General features: G+C 45.7%; 1 protein-coding gene across 1 annotated transcript in view; it reads left to right on the top strand.

Moving 5' to 3' along the window:
* The window catches only part of LOC120051879 (secretory carrier-associated membrane protein 2-like), a 41,997-nt gene extending 21,724 nt beyond the window's left edge, over positions 1 to 20,273 (top strand). Inside the window, exons 2-10 of the mRNA XM_038998767.1 lie at positions 8,180 to 8,413; positions 8,730 to 8,807; positions 8,969 to 9,055; positions 9,487 to 9,601; positions 10,790 to 10,918; positions 15,048 to 15,207; positions 17,136 to 17,237; positions 19,325 to 19,442; positions 20,124 to 20,273. Of these exons, the coding sequence (XP_038854695.1) occupies positions 8,180 to 8,413; positions 8,730 to 8,807; positions 8,969 to 9,055; positions 9,487 to 9,601; positions 10,790 to 10,918; positions 15,048 to 15,207; positions 17,136 to 17,237; positions 19,325 to 19,442; positions 20,124 to 20,273 (1,173 nt within the window). The remainder of the gene's footprint in view (positions 1 to 8,179; positions 8,414 to 8,729; positions 8,808 to 8,968; positions 9,056 to 9,486; positions 9,602 to 10,789; positions 10,919 to 15,047; positions 15,208 to 17,135; positions 17,238 to 19,324; positions 19,443 to 20,123) is intronic.
* Positions 20,274 to 20,719: the final 446 nt, after the last annotated feature.

A 20,719-nucleotide genomic window follows, 5' to 3' on the forward strand; every position in this document is an offset into this window, starting at 1 on the left:
GTGCAGACTGACTCTCCCACCTGTTTATATCAGTCCTACGCCTGTCAGTGCAGACTCACTCTCCCACCTGTTTATATCAGTCTACCGCCCAGTCAGTGCAGACTGACTCTCCCACCTGTTTATATCAGTCCTACCGCCCAGTCAGTGCAGACTGACTCTCCCACCTGTTATATCAGTCCTACGCCCAGTCAGTGCAGACTGACTCTCCCACCTGTTTATATCAGTCCTACGCCCAGTCAGTGCAGACACTCTCCCACCTGTTTATATCAGTCCTACGCCCAGTCAGTGCAGACTGACTCTCCCACCTGTTTATATCAGTCCTACCGCCCAGTCAGAGCAGACTGACTCTCCCACCTGTTTATATCAGTCCTACCGCCCAGTCAGTGCAGACTGACTCTCCCACCTGTTTATATCAGTCCTACCGCCCAGTCAGTGCAGACTGACTCTCCCACCTGTTTATATCAGTCCTACCGCCCAGTCAGTGCAGACTGACTCTCCCACCTGTTTATATCAGTCCTACCGCCCAGTCAGTGCAGACTGACTCTCCCACCTGTTTATATCAGTCCTACCGCCCAGTCAGTGCAGACTGACTCTCCACCTGTTTATATCAGTCCTACCGCCCAGTCAGTGCAGACTGACTCTCCCACCTGTTTATATCAGTCCTACCGCCAGTCAGTGCAGACTGACTCTCCCACCTGTTTATATCAGTCCTCCCGCCCAGTCAGTGCAGACTGACTCTCCCACCTGTTTATATCAGTCCTACCGCCCAGTCAGTGCAGACTGACTCTCCCACCTGTTTATATCAGTCCTACCGCCCAGTCAGTGCAGACTGACTCTCCCACCTGTTTATATCAGTCCTACCGCCCAGTCAGTGCAGACTGACTCTCCCACCTGTTTATATCAGTCCTACCGCCCAGTCAGTGCAGACTGACTCTCCCACCTGTTTATATCAGTCCTACCGCCCAGTCAGTGCAGACTGACTCTCCCACCTGTTTATATCAGTCCTACCGCCCAGTCAGTGCAGACTGACTCTCCCACCTGTTTATATCAGTCCTACCGCCCAGTCAGTGCAGACTGACTCTCCACCTGTTTATATCAGTCCTACCGCCCAGTCAGTGCAGACTGACTCTCCCACCTGTTTATATCAGTCCTACCGCCCAGTCAGTGCAGACTGACTCTCCCACCTGTTTATATCAGTCCTACCGCCCAGTCAGTGCAGACTGACTCTCCCACCTGTTATATCAGTCCTACCGCCCAGTCAGTGCAGACTGACTCTCCCACCTGTTTATATCAGTCCTACCGCCCAGTCAGTGCAGACTGACTCTCCCACCTGTTATATCAGTCCTACCGCCCAGTCAGTGCAGACTGACTCTCCCACCTGTTTATATCAGTCCTACCGCCCAGTCAGTGCAGACTGACTCTCCCACCTGTTTATATCAGTCCTACCGCCCAGTCAGTGCAGACTGACTCTCCCACCTGTTTATATCAGTCCTACCGCCCAGTCAGTGCAGACTGACTCTCCCACCTGTTTATATCAGTCCTACCGCCCAGTCAGTGCAGACTGACTCTCCCACCTGTTTATATCAGTCCTACCGCCCAGTCAGTGCAGACTGACTCTCCCACCGATTATATCAGTCTACCGCCCAGTCAGTGCAGACTGACTCTCCCACCTGTTTATATCAGTCCTACCCGCCCAGTCAGTGCAGACTGACTCTCCCACCTGTTTATATCAGTCCTACCGCCCAGTCAGAGCAGACTGACTCTCCACCTGTTTATATCAGTCCTACCGCCCAGTCAGTGCAGACTGACTCTCCACCTGTTTATATCAGTCCTACCGCCCAGTCAGAGCAGACTGACTCTCCCACCTGTTTATATCAGTCCTACCGCCCAGTCAGTGCAGACTGACTCTCCCACCTGTTTATATCAGTCCTACCGCCCAGTCAGAGCAGACTGACTCTCCCACCTGTTTATATCAGTCCTACCGCCCAGTCAGTGCAGACTGACTGACTCTCCCACCTGTTTATATCAGTCCTACCGCCATGTCAGTGCAGACTGACTCTCCCATCTGTTTATATCAGTCCTACCGCCATGTCAGTGCAGACTGACTCTCCCACCTGTTTATATCAGTCCTACCGCCATGTCAGTGCAGACTGACTCTCCCACCTGTTTATATCAGTCCTACCGCCCAGTCAGTGCAGACTGACTCTCCCACCTGTTTATATCAGTCCTACCGCCCAGTCAGTGCAGACTGACTCTCCCACCTGTTTATATCAGTCCTACCGCCCAGTCAGTGCAGACTGACTCTCCCACCTGTTTATATCAGTCCTACCGCCCAGTCAGTGCAGACTGACTCTCCCACCTGTTTATATCAGTCCTACCGCCCAGTCAGTGCAGACTGACTCTCCCACCTGTTTATATCAGTCCTACCGCCCAGTCAGTGCAGACTGACTCTCCCACCTGTTTATATCAGTCCTACCGCCCAGTCAGTGCAGACTGACTCTCCCACCTGTTTATATCAGTCCTACCGCCCAGTCAGTGCAGACTGACTCTCCCACCTGTTTATATCAGTCCTACCGCCCAGTCAGTGCAGACTGACTCTCCCACCTGTTTATATCAGTCCTACCGCCCAGTCAGTGCAGACTGAGTCTCCCACCTGTTTATATCAGTCCTACCGCCCAGTCAGAGCAGACTGACTCTCCCACCTGTTTATATCAGTCCTACCGCCATGTCAGTGCAGACTGACTCTCCCACCTGTTTATATCAGTCCTACCGCCCAGTCAGTGCAGACTGACTCTCCCACCTGTTTATATCAGTCCTACCGCCCAGTCAGTGCAGACTGACTCTCCCACCTGTTTATATCAGTCCTACCGCCCAGTCAGTGCAGACTGAGTCTCCCACCTGTTTATATCAGTCCTACCGCCCAGTCAGAGCAGACTGACTCTCCCACCTGTTTATATCAGTCCTACCGCCCAGTCAGTGCAGACTGACTCTCCCACTTGTTTATATCAGTCCTACCGCCCAGTCAGTGCAGACTGACTCTCCCACTTGTTTATATCAGTCCTACCGCCCAGTCAGTGCAGACTGACTCTCCCACCTGTTTATATCAGTCCTACCGCCCAGTCAGTGCAGACTGACTCTCCCACCTGTTTATATCAGTCCTACAGCCCAGTCAGTGCAGACTGACTCTCCCACCTGTTTATATCAGTCCTACCGCCCAGTCAGTGCAGACTGACTCTCCCACCTGTTTATATCAGTCCTACCGCCCAGTCAGTGCAGACTGACTCTCCCACCTGTTTATATCAGTCCTACCGCCCAGTCAGTGCAGACTGACTCTCCCACCTGTTTATATCAGTCCTACCGCCCAGTCAGTGCAGACTGACTCTCCCACCTGTTTATATCAGTCCTACCGCCCAGTCAGTGCAGACTGACTCTCCCACCTGTTTATATCAGTCCTACCGCCCAGTCAGTGCAGACTGACTCTCCCACCTGTTTATATCAGTCCTACCGCCCAGTCAGTGCAGACTGACTCTCCCACCTGTTTATATCAGTCCTACCGCCCAGTCAGTGCAGACTGACTCTCCCACCTGTTTATATCAGTCCTACCGCCCAGTCAGTGCAGACTGACTCTCCCATCTGTTTATATCAGTCCTACCGCCATGTCAGTGCAGACTGACTCTCCCACCTGTTTATATCAGTCCTACCGCCCAGTCAGTGCAGACTGACTCTCCCACCTGTTTATATCAGTCCTACCGCCCAGTCAGTGCAGACTGACTCTCCCACCTGTTTATATCAGTCCTACCGCCCAGTCAGTGCAGACTGACTCTCCCACCTGTTTATATCAGTCCTACCGCCCAGTCAGTGCAGACTGAGTCTCCCACCTGTTTATATCAGTCCTACCGCCCAGTCAGAGCAGACTGACTCTCCCACCTGTTTATATCAGCCCTACCGCCCAGTCAGTGCAGACTGACTCTCCCACTTGTTTATATCAGTCCTACCGCCCAGTCAGTGCAGACTGACTCTCCCACTTGTTTATATCAGTCCTACCGCCCAGTCAGTGCAGACTGACTCTCCCACCTGTTTATATCAGTCCTACCGCCCAGTCAGTGCAGACTGACTCTCCCACCTGTTTATATCAGTCCTACCGCCCAGTCAGTGCAGACTGACTCTCCCACCTGTTTATATCAGTCCTACCGCCCAGTCAGTGCAGACTGACTCTCCCACCTGTTTATATCAGTCCTACCGCCCAGTCAGTGCAGACTGACTCTCCCACCTGTTTATATCAGTCCTACCGCCCAGTCAGTGCAGACTGACTCTCCCACCTGTTTATATCAGTCCTACCGCCCAGTCAGAGCAGACTGACTCTCCCACCTGTTTATATCAGTCCTACCGCCCAGTCAGTGCAGACTGACTCTCCCACCTGTTTATATCAGTCCTACCGCCCAGTCAGTGCAGACTGACTCTCCCACCTGTTTATATCAGTCCTACCGCCCAGTCAGTGCAGACTGACTCTCCCACCTGTTTATATCAGTCCTACCGCCCAGTCAGTGCAGACTGACTCTCCCACCTGTTTATATCAGTCCTACCGCCCAGTCAGTGCAGACTGACTCTCCCACCTGTTTATATCAGTCCTACCGCCCAGTCAGTGCAGACTGACTCTCCCACCTGTTTATATCAGTCCTACCGCCCAGTCAGTGCAGACTGACTCTCCCACCTGTTTATATCAGTCCTACCGCCCAGTCAGTGCAGACTGACTCTCCCACCTGTTTATATCAGTCCTACCGCCCAGTCAGTGCAGACTGACTCTCCCACCTGTTTATATCAGTCCTACCGCCCAGTCAGAGCAGACTGACTCTCCCACCTGTTTATATCAGTCCTACCGCCCAGTCAGTGCAGACTGACTCTCCCACCTGTTTATATCAGTCCTACCGCCATGTCAGTGCAGACTGACTCTCCCACCTGTTTATATCAGTCCTACCGCCATGTCAGTGCAGACTGACTCTCCCACCTGTTTATATCAGTCCTACCGCCATGTCAGTGCAGACTGACTCTCCCACCTGTTTATATCAGTCCTACCGCCCAGTCAGTGCAGACTGACTCTCCCACCTGTTTATATCAGTCCTACCGCCCAGTCAGTGCAGACTGACTCTCCCACCTGTTTATATCAGTCCTACCGCCCAGTCAGTGCAGACTGACTCTCCCACCTGTTTATATCAGTCCTACCGCCCAGTCAGTGCAGACTGACTCTCCCATCTGTTTATATCAGTCCTACCGCCATGTCAGTGCAGACTGACTCTCCCACCTGTTTATATCAGTCCTACCGCCCAGTCAGTGCAGACTGACTCTCCCACCTGTTTATATCAGTCCTACCGCCCAGTCAGTGCAGACTGACTCTCCCACCTGTTTATATCAGTCCTACCGCCCAGTCAGTGCAGACTGACTCTCCCACCTGTTTATATCAGTCCTACCGCCCAGTCAGTGCAGACTGAGTCTCCCACCTGTTTATATCAGTCCTACCGCCCAGTCAGAGCAGACTGACTCTCCCACCTGTTTATATCAGTCCTACCGCCCAGTCAGTGCAGACTGACTCTCCCACTTGTTTATATCAGTCCTACCGCCCAGTCAGTGCAGACTGACTCTCCCACTTGTTTATATCAGTCCTACCGCCCAGTCAGTGCAGACTGACTCTCCCACCTGTTTATATCAGTCCTACCGCCCAGTCAGTGCAGACTGACTCTCCCACCTGTTTATATCAGTCCTACCGCCCAGTCAGTGCAGACTGACTCTCCCACCTGTTTATATCAGTCCTACCGCCCAGTCAGTGCAGACTGACTCTCCCACCTGTTTATATCAGTCCTACCTCCCAGTCAGTGCAGACTGACTCTCCCACCTGTTTATATCAGTCCTACCGCCCAGTCAGTGCAGACTGACTCTCCCACCTGTTTATATCAGTCCTACCGCCCAGTCAGTGCAGACTGACTCTCCCACCTGTTTATATCAGTCCTACCGCCCAGTCAGTGCAGACTGACTCTCCCACCTGTTTATATCAGTCCTACCGCCCAGTCAGTGCAGACTGACTCTCCCACCTGTTTATATCAGTCCTACCGCCCAGTCAGTGCAGACTGACTCTCCCACCTGTTTATATCAGTCCTACCGCCCAGTCAGTGCAGACTGACTCTCCCACCTGTTTATATCAGTCCTACCGCCCAGTCAGTGCAGACTGACTCTCCCATCTGTTTATATCAGTCCTACCGCCATGTCAGTGCAGACTGACTCTCCCACCTGTTTATATCAGTCCTACCGCCCAGTCAGTGCAGACTGACTCTCCCACCTGTTTATATCAGTCCTACCGCCCAGTCAGTGCAGACTGACTCTCCCACTTGTTTATATCAGTCCTACCGCCCAGTCAGTGCAGACTGACTCTCCCACCTGTTTATATCAGTCCTACCGCCCAGTCAGTGCAGACTGACTCTCCCACCTGTTTATATCAGTCCTACCGCCCAGTCAGTGCAGACTGACTCTCCCACCTGTTTATATCAGTCCTACCGCCCAGTCAGTGCAGACTGACTCTCCCACCTGTTTATATCAGTCCTACCGCCCAGTCAGTGCAGACTGACTCTCCCACCTGTTTATATCAGTCCTACCGCCCAGTCAGTGCAGACTGACTCTCCCACCTGTTTATATCAGTCCTACCGCCCAGTCAGTGCAGACTGACTCTCCCACCTGTTTATATCAGTCCTACCGCCCAGTCAGAGCAGACTGACTCTCCCACCTGTTTATATCAGTCCTACCGCCCAGTCAGTGCAGACTGACTCTCCCACCTGTTTATATCAGTCCTACCGCCCAGTCAGTGCAGACTGACTCTCCCACCTGTTTATATCAGTCCTACCGCCCAGTCAGTGCAGACTGACTCTCCCACCTGTTTATATCAGTCCTACCGCCCAGTCAGTGCAGACTGACTCTCCCACCTGTTTATATCAGTCCTACCGCCCAGTCAGTGCAGACTGAGTCTCCCACCTGTTTATATCAGTCCTACCGCCCAGTCAGTGCAGACTGACTCTCCCACCTGTTTATATCAGTTCTACCGCCCAGTCAGTGCAGACTGACTCTCCCACCTGTTTATATCAGTCCTACCGCCCAGTCAGTGCAGACTGACTCTCCCACCTGTTTATATCAGTCCTACCACCCAGTCAGTGCAGACTGACTCTCCCACCTGTTTATATCAGTCCTACCGCCATGTCAGTGCAGACTGACTCTCCCATCTGTTTATATCAGTCCTACCGCCCAGTCAGTGCAGACTGACTCTCCCACCTGTTTATATCAGTCCTACCGCCCAGTCAGTGCAGACTGACTCTCCCACCTGTTTATATCAGTCCTACCGCCCAGTCAGAGCAGACTGACTCTCCCACCTGTTTATATCAGTCCTACCGCCCAGTCAGTGCAGACTGACTCTCCCACCTGTTTATATCAGTCCTACCACCCAGTCAGTGCAGACTGACTCTCCCACCTGTTTATATCAGTCCTACCGCCCAGTCAGTGCAGACTGACTCTCCCACCTGTTTATATCAGTCCTACCGCCCAGTCAGTGCAGACTGACTCTCCCACCTGTTTATATCAGTCCTACCACCCAGTCAGTGCAGACTGACTCTCCCACCTGTTTATATCAGTTCTACCGCCCAGGTCTCACCTGGATTCTGTTTGTTTGTCACCATTTGTATTACTCTGCTGTCTGCTTTCTTTAAAAAAAAATATTTTATTTATTTATTTTCTTCTCCACAATTTCGTCATATCAAATTGGTAGTTGCTCTTGTCCCATCGCTGCAACTCTCAGTAATAGCTCTGTCTGTCCCCAACGCAATCCCTCAACTGCGTTTTTGATGAGAGTTCATTCATGTTTAGCACTGCCTTTAACCGCTGTATGACAATCAATGATCCCATGTCCCAAATGGAACCCTACAGTGCATTACTGTTGACCAGAGTAGGGCACTATGTAGGGAATATGGTGTCATTTGGGATGCTTCCCATTGTAATGAATGATTTATCAAAGGCTTATTTCTACGGTTAATGGCCTAAACCTCAGCTCTCTTTCTATGGTAGTTACTTAGTGAAACAGAGATGCCATTTTCTTTCTGTTGCCCACTGAAATATCAAGTCCAACTGGACTCTGGGTTGACGCGTCAAGTCCAACTGGACTCTGGGTCGACGCGTCAAGTCCAACTGGACTCTGGGTCGACGCGTCAAGTCCAACTGGACTCTGGGTCGACGCGTCAAGCCCAACTGGACTCTGGGTCGACGCGTCAAGCCCAACTGGACTCTAGGTCGACGCGTCAAGCCCAACTGGACTCTGGGTCGACGCGTCAAGCCCAACTGGACTCTGGGTCGACGCGTCAAGCCCAACTGGACTCTGGGTCGACACGTCAAGCCCAACTGGACTCTGGGTTGAGTGTGGATGTCCCTGACTGACGTTTCATACACTTTTTTTACTTCAGGAAATTAAGCTTCTTGAGCAATTCGGCCTCTCAAAATATCACAAGAATTCATAAGCAATCTCTTTTATATGAGTTCTGTTATTAAAGGCTACGAACGTCACATGTGAAGGCCGCCATTGTTGCATCACGCATTCTTTCTACGATTGATAGGCCTATTAGATGAGACAATAATTACGTTGAACGTAATGCTAATGAGAATGAGCTGATTGTTGCATATACTGAAGAGGAAATGTTTTGTTTCAGGATCCCTCGGTTACACAAGTGACCAACGCTGACGTAGACCACATTGATCAATTTACCTCTTTCCCAGACCATCAGACGGTAAGATCACTTGCTTTTTACCCCTGCATGCACACACACACACAAGATCAAAACTACAGTAACTGACGTTGAATAGATTGATGTCCCTTTGATCACAGATTACTGTTGTGTGTTTTTTGCCCCGCTTTTTCTCAGTCTGCCATGTGTATTTCCTGTTTCAGGTTAGCCTATCAGGGCCCACCATTCCGGCCTCCAGGATCCCTTCCCAGCCTGCCGTGCTGCAGCAGTCAACAGAGCCCAGCCCACAGGTCAGTGATGACGCTGGTCACTAGTTTACAATGGAACCATAAGCCATCAATGTCTTCACATAAGAATTAAAATATGGACTTTTTCCATTTCCATATTTGACTGTCTACTTGTCCAATACTGATTTTAAAGAAGCTATATGGAAGTTTTTGCTTCTGGGGGTTAGGGTTCGCCAAAACAGCTCCCTTTAATGGACCAATATATGGTCCATAAATGAGCTGAATGGCCAGAAAGGGACAGACCTTTCCACAGCCATGAGCAAAAGTATATATTGTTTACCTCAAACTATTTATGTGGTTACATGTGATAAGAAATGGAATAGCCTAATGTTATATCATGTATGTATGTGAACAATACAGCCAACATTCAGGCCAAAATGGCAGCTGTGCTCTCTCTCCACTCCAAAATGTCACCTGTCCTCTCTCCCCTCCAGGCCACGGCGGCTGCGGGCCAGGCTAGCCTGCTGAGGCAGCAGGAAGAGCTGGAGAGGAAGGCTGCAGACCTGGAGCACAGAGAGAAGGAGTTGCAGAGCAGGGGCACCTCAACAGGTCATCCCTTCTCCCCACACCATATACCTCTGAACATACCCTACCCTCTCCTTCTCCCCACACCATATACCTCTGAGCATACCCTACCCTCTCCTTCTCCCCACACCATAAACCTCTGAGCATATCCTACCCTCTCCTTCTCCCCACACCATATACCTCTGAGCATATCCTACCCTCTCCTTCTCCCCACACCATAAACCTCTGAGCATATCCTACCCTCTCCTTCTCCCCACACCATATACCTCTGAACATACCCTACCCTCTCCTTCTCCCCACACCATAAACCTCTGAGCATATCCTACCCTCTCCTTCTCCCCACAGTAGCCTCTTAGTAGGTTTGGATCAACCCGTTTCAATTCAAATCAGGAAGTAAACTGAAATTCCTATCAGGAATTTACCAAAAGGAAGAAAAAAATTGAAATATATATTAGGACAAAACACACATCACGACGAGGGACAACACTACATAAAGAGAGACTTAAGACGACAACATAGCAAGGCAGCAACACATTACAACACAGCATGGTAGCAACATAACAACAACATAGCAGCAACACAACATGGTAGCGGCACAAAACATGGTACAAACATTATTAGGCACAAACAACAGCACAAAGGGCAAGAAGGTAGAGACAACAATACATCACACAAAGCAGCCACAACTGTCAGTAAGAGTGTCCATGATTGAGTCTTTGAATGAAGAGATTGAGATAAAACTGTCTAGTTTGAGTGTTTGTTGCAGCTCGTTCCAGTCGCTAGCTGCAGTGAACTGAAAGGACGAGGGACCCAAGGATGTGTGTGCTTTGGGGACCTTTAACAGAATGTGACTGGCAGAACGGGTGTTGTTTGTGGAGGATGAGGGCTGCAGTAGATATCTCAGATAGGGGGAAGTGAGGCCTAAGAGGGTTTTTATAAATGAGCATCAACCAGTGGGTCTTGCGACGGGTATACAGAGATTACCAGTTTACAGAGAAGTGAAGTGATGTGTCCTATAAGGAGTATTTGTGGCAAATCTGATGGCCGAATGGTAAAGAACATCTAGCCGCTCGAGAGCACCCTTATCTGTCGATCTATAAATGTCTCTGTAATCTAGCATGGAAACATCTTGTTGGGAAATAGATAATTCTTGCAATAGAGCTGTTGGAAAAAAAGTGAATGATGACATATTAATCAATCCATTTTAATTAGGCAAGGACAACAACTGGCCACCGCTTCCCAAGGCTTTTCCCATAAATCCTTGCTTCTACCAGGACTTCTCGGCTGAGATTCCCATGGAGCACCGGAGGGTCTGCAAGATGTTGTACTACCTGTGGATGTGTAAGTACACTGTGTGTGTGTGGCACTACCACAGAGACTGGTTATTTGCTTTGTTAAATACAACAAAGATGTTAAATCACGGTATATTGTAATGTCAGGCACTGCTCTGTCTGCATGGCAGGAGAACAGGGCTAATTGTTGTACATCCCTTATCTATACATGTACCATCTATCTATACATACGTACCTATCTATACCTGTACCATCTATACATGCATATATACCTATCTATACCTGTACCATCTATATCTATACATACGTACCTATCTATACCTGTACCATCTATATATGCATACATACCTATCTATACCTGTACCATCTATATCTATACATACATACCTATCTATACCTGTACCATCTATATCTATACATACATACCTATCTATACCTGTACCATCTATATCTATACATACATACCTATCTATACCTGTACCATCTATATCTATACATACATACCTATCTATACCTGTACCATCTATACATACGTACCTATCTATACCTGTACCATCTATATCTATACATACATACCTATCTATACCTGTACCATCTATATCTATACATACATACCTATCTATACCTGTACCATCTATATCTATACATACATACATATCTATACCTGTACCATCTATATCTATACATACATACTTATCTATACCTGTACCATCTATATCTATACATACATACCTATCTATACCTGTACCATCTATATCTATACATACATACCTATCTATACCTGTACCATCTATATCTATACATACATACTTATCTATACCTGTACCATCTATATCTATACATACATACCTATCTATACCTGTACCATCTATATCTATACATACATACCTATCTATACCTGTACCATCTATACATACGTACCTATCTATACCTGTACCATCTATATCTATACATACATACTTATCTATACCTGTACCATCTATACATACGTACCTATCTATACCTGTACCATCTATATCTATACATACATACCTATCTATACCATCTATATCTATACATACATACCTATCTATACCTGTACCATCTATATATATACATACATACCTATCTATACCTGTACCATCTATATCTATACATACATACCTATCTATACCTGTACCATCTATATCTATACATACATACCTATCTATACCTGTACCATCTATACATACGTACCTATCTATACCTGTACCATCTATATCTATACATACATACCTATCTATACCTGTACCATCTATATCTATACATACATACCTATCTATACCTGTACCATCTATATCTATACATACATACCTATCTATACCTGTACCATCTATATATACATACCTATCTATACCTGTACCATCTATAATATGCATACATACCTATCTATACCTGTACCATCTATAATATGCATACATACCTATCTATACCTGTACCATCTATATCTATACATATGTACCTATCTATACCTGTACCATCTATATCTATACATGTACCATCTATACCTGTACCATCTATACATGCATACATACGTACCCATGTATACCTGTACCCATTTTATATCTGTCACCATCTATAACTATACCTGTACCCGTCTATCTGTACCATCTAGATCTATGCCCATCTGTACCTGTACCTATCTGTACCTGTACCCATCTATATATATACCTGTACCATCTATACATGCATACATACGTACCCATGTATACCTGTACCCATTTTATCTGTCACCATCTATAACTATACCTGTACCCGTCTATCTGTACCATCTAGATCTATGCCCATCTGTACCTGTACCTATCTGTACCTGTACCCATCTATAACTATACCCATCTATATCTATACCTGTACTCATCTATATCTATGCCCATCTATATCTACACCTGTACCCATCTGTACCTGTACCCATATATATCTGTACCTGTACCCATCTATATCTACACCTGTACCTGTACCTATCTATACCCCTCTATATCTGTACCTGTACCCATCTATACCTGTACCCATCTATATCTATACCCATCTATATCTATACCTATCCCCATCTATATCTATACCCATCTATATCTATACCTATCCCCATCTATACCAAGCTATATATATACCAAGCTATATCTATACCAATCTATACCTGTACCCATCTATATCTGTACCCATCTATAACTATACCCATCTATATCTATTGCCATCTATATCTGTACCCATCTATAACTATACCCATCTATATCTGTACCCATCTATATCTATTCCCATCTATATCTGTACCCATCTATAACTATACCCATCTATACCTGTACCCATCTATACCTGTACCCATCTATATCTGTACCTGTACTCATCTATATCTATGCCCATCTATATCTACACCTGTACCCATCTGTACCTGTACCCATATATATCTGTACCTGTACCCATCTATATCTACACCTGTACCTGTACCCATCTATATCTATACCCCTCTATATCTGTACCTGTACTCATCTATATCTATGCCCATCTATATCTACACCTGTACCCGTCTGGACCTGTACCCATATATATCTGTACCTGTACCCATCTATATCTACACCTGTACCTGTACCCATCTATATCTATACCCCTCTGTACCTGTACCCATCTATATCTATACCCCTCTATATCTGTACCTGTACTCATCTATATCTATGCCCATCTATATCTACACCTGTACCCGTCTGGACCTGTACCCATATATATCTGTACCTGTACCCATCTATATCTACACCTGTACCTGTACCCATCTATATCTATACCCATCTATATCTATACCTGTACCCATCTATATCTATACCCATCTATATCTATACCTATTCCCATCTATATCTATACCAAGCTATATCTATTCCCATCTATATCTATACCAAGCTATATCTATTCCCATCTATACAATCTATATCTATACCTGTACCCATCTATATCTATACCCATCCTATATATATGCCTCTCTATATACACTACCATTCAAAAGTTTGGGGTCACTTAGAAATGTCCTTGTTTTTGGGAAAAAAGTGGTGTCCTTTAAAATAACATCAAATTGATCAGAAATACAGTGTAGACATTGTTAATGTTGTAAATGACTATTGTAGCTGGAAACGGCTGACAAAATAAAAAATAAAAAAATAATCATGTTTAATGCATTATCTACATAGAAGTACAGAGGCCCATTATCAGCAACCATAACTCCTGTGTTCCAATGGCATGTTGTGTTAGCCAAATGATACATTTGGATTAGCTAATTGATCATTAGAAAACCCTTTTGCAGTTATGTTATCACAGCTGAAAACTGTAGTTCTGATTTTAAAGAAGCAATAAAACTGGCCTTCTTTAGACTAGTTGAGTATCTGGAGCATCAGCATTTGTGGGTTCGATTACAGGCTCAAAATGACCAGAAACAAAGACCTTCTTCTGAAACTCGTCAGTCTATTCTTGTTCTGAGAAATGAAGGCTATTCCATGTAAGAAATTGCCAAGAAACTGAAGATCTCGTACAAAGCGGTGTACTACTCCCTTCACAGAACAGCGCAAACTGTCTTGGGTGTAAGATATTTGTGCGTCTAACTTTCTCACTCATCATTATTCATGATTCATTCAGAACTGTCTAATCTTGGTAGCATCCTCATTAATGTAGAAGTGTTTAGAATCATATTCTATTCTTATTTACAATTTAAAGTGACTCCAAAATAACACTACATTATTTACCATTAATTTATATTGGGCACATAATAATATGAAACAAGCAAAACAAACAGCAAATCACAAGTCACAAGCTTGATGTAGTCATTGTGTGTTAGGTATATGGGACCAGATACTAAACTTTTAACTACTTTAATACACAAGTGAATTTGTCCCAATACTTTTGGTCCCCTAAAATGGGGGGGGGACTTTGTACAAAAAGTGCTGTAATTAAAAAATGGTTCACCCGATATGGAAGAAAGTACCCTCAAATTAAAGCTTACAGTCTGCACTATAACCTCATAACCATTGTATCATTAGCGATGCATTCACTAGAGGCGTGTTCACATTGAAAGCATTTTGCAACGGAAAACAAAAATGAGTCCAGGTTGCCTTAACCCTGTTCCAGTCAGTTTTCTTCCGTTTGGTACCTAATGAACACAACCCCATCTCTCTCCCTCCCTCCAGTCCACTGTGTGACTCTGTTCCTCAACCTGCTGGCCTGTCTGGCCCACTTCACCGTGAACACGTCCTTCGGTGTGGAATTTGGCAAGTCCATTATTTGGTTCATCCTGTTCGCCCCCTGCTCCTTCCTCTGTTGGTACAGACCTGTCTACAAGGCCTTCAAGTGAGTTTACCAGGACCTACTGATCTACCTGCTTTCAGATAATTATGTTTCAGCTTAAAGGGGATATTTTTCCTCTTTGTCACACCCGTCTTAATTTTTTTATTGTACCTTTATTTAACGAGGCAAGTCAGTTAAGAACAAATTCCTATTTTCAATTACGGCCTAGGAACAGTGGGTTAACTGCCTTGTTCAGGGGCAGAACGACAGATTTTTACCTTGTCAGCTCGGGGATTCAATCTTGCAACCTTTCGGTTACTAGACCAACACTCTAACCACTAGGCTACCAAGTAATGTCTTACTTGGAGAAGTTATTTAATTAATAAGGGATTGTATAATCTTTCATGTTTGCATATAGCTAATTTGTGCATCCAATTGGTTTGCATGCCACTGTGCTTTGGCTTACAATAAGGCTTTGTTTATATGGTGGATCACAAAGAGCATTTGAAAGTCCCGCCCAGGATTTCAGTGTGTTTTTGTGTGTGATATTTGCATGCAGAAATAGTACATTTTCAAATGTGTCAATAAAATGCACTGACGGGATGAAAGATTTGTTGACGTCTGGCTTGATTGAACAATTTTATACGGTAAAAGTGCTGATTGGTTAAAATTGCGAGCCCTCTTTTTGTAGTGTGGGGGGAGAAGGGGCTGAGCTGGACCCAAGGAAAGAACTCATAAATATCAACAACAACAAAAAACTAAGCTAGTCTTGCCTGCTTCAAGAACAGCTAGCTAACTAACCAATAAAATACAGTGCGTGGTCCGGCCAGTTCTAACTAGGGTACTTAGACAAAGTTTTCCTACGGGTAATGTATGCCCAAGGGCGACTTGGCTTGGTATCCCCTTTTCCCACCAACAAACAAACAGCCATACAGCACAGCAATACATACTCACATGATAACGGACAATGTGAGACGTTGGCGCAAAAACAAAAGATAGATCGCTCCAGAGACAACTGATTGGGTTTCTTTTAAACCACGGAGCAGGTGTGTCTTCTGATTGGCGACTGATGACTGCCACATGTGACTAGGGCAGAAGGAGAGAAAACATACACACACACACACACACACACACAGGATACCTGTATCCGTAACACTCGCACCCTTAAAAGAGCAACCCTATAAGGATTGCGACTAAAATATTTACAACGAATACCAAATCATACATTTTTAAACACGAGGCAAAGCATCTGCCAAAACATTTTCAGAACCCTTTTTATGGCGGATCTCCAAATAATAATTCTGCAAAATAAGCGCCCAACGCATAAGGCGCTGGTTCTGGTTGTACATCCGGTGGAGAAACACTAAGGGGTTATGATCAGTATATACCATCACTGGTAGGGCACTGGAATCAATATATACCTCATAGTATTGCAGAGCTAACAACAAAGCTAGAGCTTCTTGTTCGATGGTTGCATAATTAGCCTGATATTTGTTATATTTTTGAGAAACATAACAAACAGGATGATCCACTCCACTCTTGTCCTGCTGCAGTAGAACAGCACCAGCACCTCTGGCACTAGCATCTACCTCCAGTTTAAATGGTCGCTCAAAATCCGGAGCAGCAAGTTCAGGGGTATTACATAAGAGTGTTTAGCAGATTCAAAAGGGGACCACTCAAACGATCTAGCCAGACTGAGCAAATCGGTCAATGGAGCAACTACCGCAGAGAAATTTGAACAGAAACTACGGTAGTAGCCAACCATCCCTAAAAAGCGGCGTAGCTCTCGTCTGGTGGTAGGTGCGGGAAATGCAGTTATAGCCAAGACCTTGGCATCAACAGGGCGCACCTGTCCATGGCCGACCTCTTTGCCGAGATAGGTAACAGTGGCCTTCCCAAACTCGCACTTTGCCAAGTTCAGGGTTATTTCCCAATTTACTGCCAAATGGTGTTATTTAATTCTGTGTTCTCTAAACTCTTGGTCTCTGCAGGTCGGACAGCTCCTTCAGTTACTTCTTCTTCTTCTTTGTGTTCTTCTGCCAAGTGGTGGTGTTCATTATCCAGTCTGTGGGCATCCCCAACTGGGGAAACAGGTGGGTGTGAGGAACAGCTCTGACTGAGTGGGATGCTATGGATGTCAAATCGATTTTTTTATTTTTTTTGCATATCTTCAATCTGTGTGTGTTCACCAGTCCAACCATGGCCCATGTACACCAGACCAAGATTATGAGTACTGATCTAGGATCAGTTTTCCCTTTTTAGGTCAGAATAACTATGAGTATAATGGCAATGAGGGACCTGATCCTAGATCAGCACTCTGAGATGCTTTGTAAATATGGGCCCAGGTCAGATCTGTGAGTGAGGATGTAGAATTCACTTGTAAAGAATTGGAACAGGGCCACTGTTTGCTTTTGAATAGTTGATAAGTAAATCTGAAAATATTTTATGTACATTAAACTCTTCAACCTTTTAGACCCTCCATGTTTGATCAATGAAATACAGTTGCAAAAATAGTATGTGAACCCTTTGGAATTACCTGGATTTCTGCATAAATTCTAATCTAAGTCACAACAATAGACAGACTTAGTGTGCTTACAATAATTTGTGTGTTATTATTTTATTTTTCTTGTCTATATTGAATACATCATTTAAACATTCGGTTAGAAAAAGTATGTGAACCCCTAGGCTAATGACTTCTCCAAAAGCTAATTGGAGTCAGGAGTCAGCTAACCTGGAGTCCAATCAATGAGACGAGATTGGAGATGTTGGTTAGAGCTGCCTTGCCCTACAAAAAAAACCTCACAAAATTTGAGTTTGCTATTCACAAGAAGCATTGCCTGATGTGAACCATGCCTCAAACAAAAGAGATCTCAGAAGACCTAAGATTAAGAATTGTTGACTTGCATGAAGCTGGAAAGGGTTATAAAAGTATCTCTAAAAGCCTTGATGTTCATCAGTCCACGGTAAGACAAATTGTCTATAAATGGAGAAAGTTCAGCACTGTTGCTACTCTCCCTAGAAGTGGCCATCCTGCAAAGATGACTGCAGGAGCACAGTGCAGAATGCTCCATGAGGTTAAGAAGAATCCTAGAGTGTCAGCTAAAGACTTAGAAATCTCTGGAACATGCTAACATCTCTGTTGACGAGTCTACGATACGTAAAACACTAAATAATAATGGTGTTCACGGGAGGTCACCACGGAAGAAGCCACTGCTGTCCAAAAAAAACATTGCTACAAGTCTGAAATTTGTAAAAGTGCAACTGGATGTTCAACAGCACTACTGGCAAAACATTCTGTGGACAGATGAAACTACAGTTGAGTTGTTTGGAAGGAACACAACACTATGTGTGGAGAAAAAAAGGCACAGCACACCAACATCAAAACCTCATCCCAACTGTAAAGTATGGTGGAGGGAGCATCGTGGTTTGGGGCTGCTTTGCTGCCTCAGGGCCTGGACAGCTTGCTATCATCGACGGAAAAATGAATTCCCAAGTTATCAAGACATTTTCCAGGAGAATGTTAGGCTGTCTGCCAATTGAAGGTCAACAGGACAACCACCCAAAACACAGAAGTAAATCAACAACAAAATTGCCTCAACAGAAGAAAATACGTGCTGACCTCAACCCGATTGAGATGCAGTGGCATGACCTCGAGCAGTTCACACCAGACATCCCAAGAATATTGCTGAACTGAAACAGTTTTGTAAAGAGGAACGGTCCAAAATTCCTCCTGACCGTTGTGCAGGTCTAATCAGCAACTACAGAAAATGTTTGGTTGAGGTTATTGCTTCCAAAGGAGGGTAAACCAGTTATTAAATCCAACATACTTTTCCCACTCTGCACTGTGACTGTTTACACGGTGTGTTCAATAAAGACATGAACATGTATAATTGTTTGTGTTATTAGTTTAAGCAGACTGTCTATTGTTGTGACCTAGATGAAGATCAGATCAAATTGTATGACCAATTTAAGCAGAAATCCAGGTATTTCCAAAAGGTTCACAAACATTTTATCTTGCCTCTCTGTGTATATATAGTGAATTCTATAAATATTGTTACTATAAACCATAGAATTGTTCAATGGTGACTAACATATTTTATAACAATTTCAAAGGAAAATGCATTCCCACGTTAGACTAAATTAAACAATTTACCCTATATCGATTCCTTCTTGATTCCAGTGGTTGGATCACCTCGTTGTCTGCCATTTCCTTCAACAAGGCGGTGGGAGCCATCATGATGGTGGTGTCCTGCTTCTTCACTGCCTGTGCTGTGCTGTCAGTCCTCCTGCTGAGGATGGTACGTGGCGTTACTGTAACTCCCTGGGAGAATCTCTATTGCATTTCCTTGATTCCTCGCATCCTCACCACCTCCTCAAAACCCATTGGATGAGAAGGTCAGAGGGGAGGAACCTCTGACCTCATCCAATTGATTTTAGGAATTTAACCACGGCATAGTAACTGTATCCATGTAGTTAAACAGAATGTAAGCTGGCGAGATCAGGATGGTTCTTACGGAGCTAAGTTATAATTAAACTGATTCCTTTTATCAACCAGCTAATTATTAGAATCAGGTGTGCTAGATTAGGATTGGAGTGAACATTTACAGGAAGGTAGCTCTCCAGGGACAGGGTTGGAGAGAACCTAGAGGACGGGAGCTCTCCAGGAACAGGGTTGGAGAGAACCTAGAGGATGGGAGCTCTCCAGGAACAGGGTTGGAGAGAACCTAGAGGACGGGAGCTCTCCAGGAACAGGGTTGGAGAGAACCTAGAGGACGGTAGCTCTCCAGGAACAGGGTTGGAGAGAACCTAGAGGACGGTAGCTCTCCAGGAACAGGGTTGGAGAGAACCTAGAGGACGGTAGCTCTCCAGGGACAGGGTTGGAGAGAACCTAGAGGACGGTAGCTCTCCAGGAACAGGGTTGGAGAGCCCTGCTATACATTCTATACTATAACCCCTAATGGCGTGGTGTCCTCCCCCAGGTGCACAGCCAGTACCGGCGTACCGGGGCCAGCTTCCAGAAAGCCCAGCAGGAGTTCTCCCAGGGCGTGCTCACCAACAAGACCTTCCAGACGGCCGCCACCTCCACGGCCGCCACCGCTGCCTCCGGAGCCTTCCAGGGGAACAACTAGACCCAGGCCGGGCTATCTCAACCCCCAGATACCCCCTTCACCTCCTCCATCCAATGTCCACCACCACACCACCTGTTTGGGATGGATCCCCTCCCCTGCTGTCACCATCCAGTGCAGGTCCCACCATGGAGCTCATTTGATATATGAGCTGTGGTCATCGGACAGCAACAAAATGGTTGCTTGAGTAGGAAACTGTACCCACTGTGTGTTTTGGGAATTGGAAGCCTGATGTTGTGATGTTCCTCAGTATGTGTTCGTGTGCATCTTTTTTTGCTACGCTCGTGTATGTATGGATTCTTTCTGTGTGTGTGTGTGTATGTGGGGGGGGTGTCTTACATGTCTGGCCGTTGTAAAGTAACCACCGGTTGAGACTCTGTTGTAAAGTAACCACCGGTTGAGACTCTGTTGTAAAGTAACCACCGGTTGAGACTCTGTTGTAAAGTAAC

The sequence above is a fragment of the Salvelinus namaycush genome, chromosome 8 (genome assembly GCF_016432855.1).
Source record: "Salvelinus namaycush isolate Seneca chromosome 8, SaNama_1.0, whole genome shotgun sequence".
NCBI lineage: Eukaryota > Metazoa > Chordata > Actinopteri > Salmoniformes > Salmonidae > Salvelinus > Salvelinus namaycush.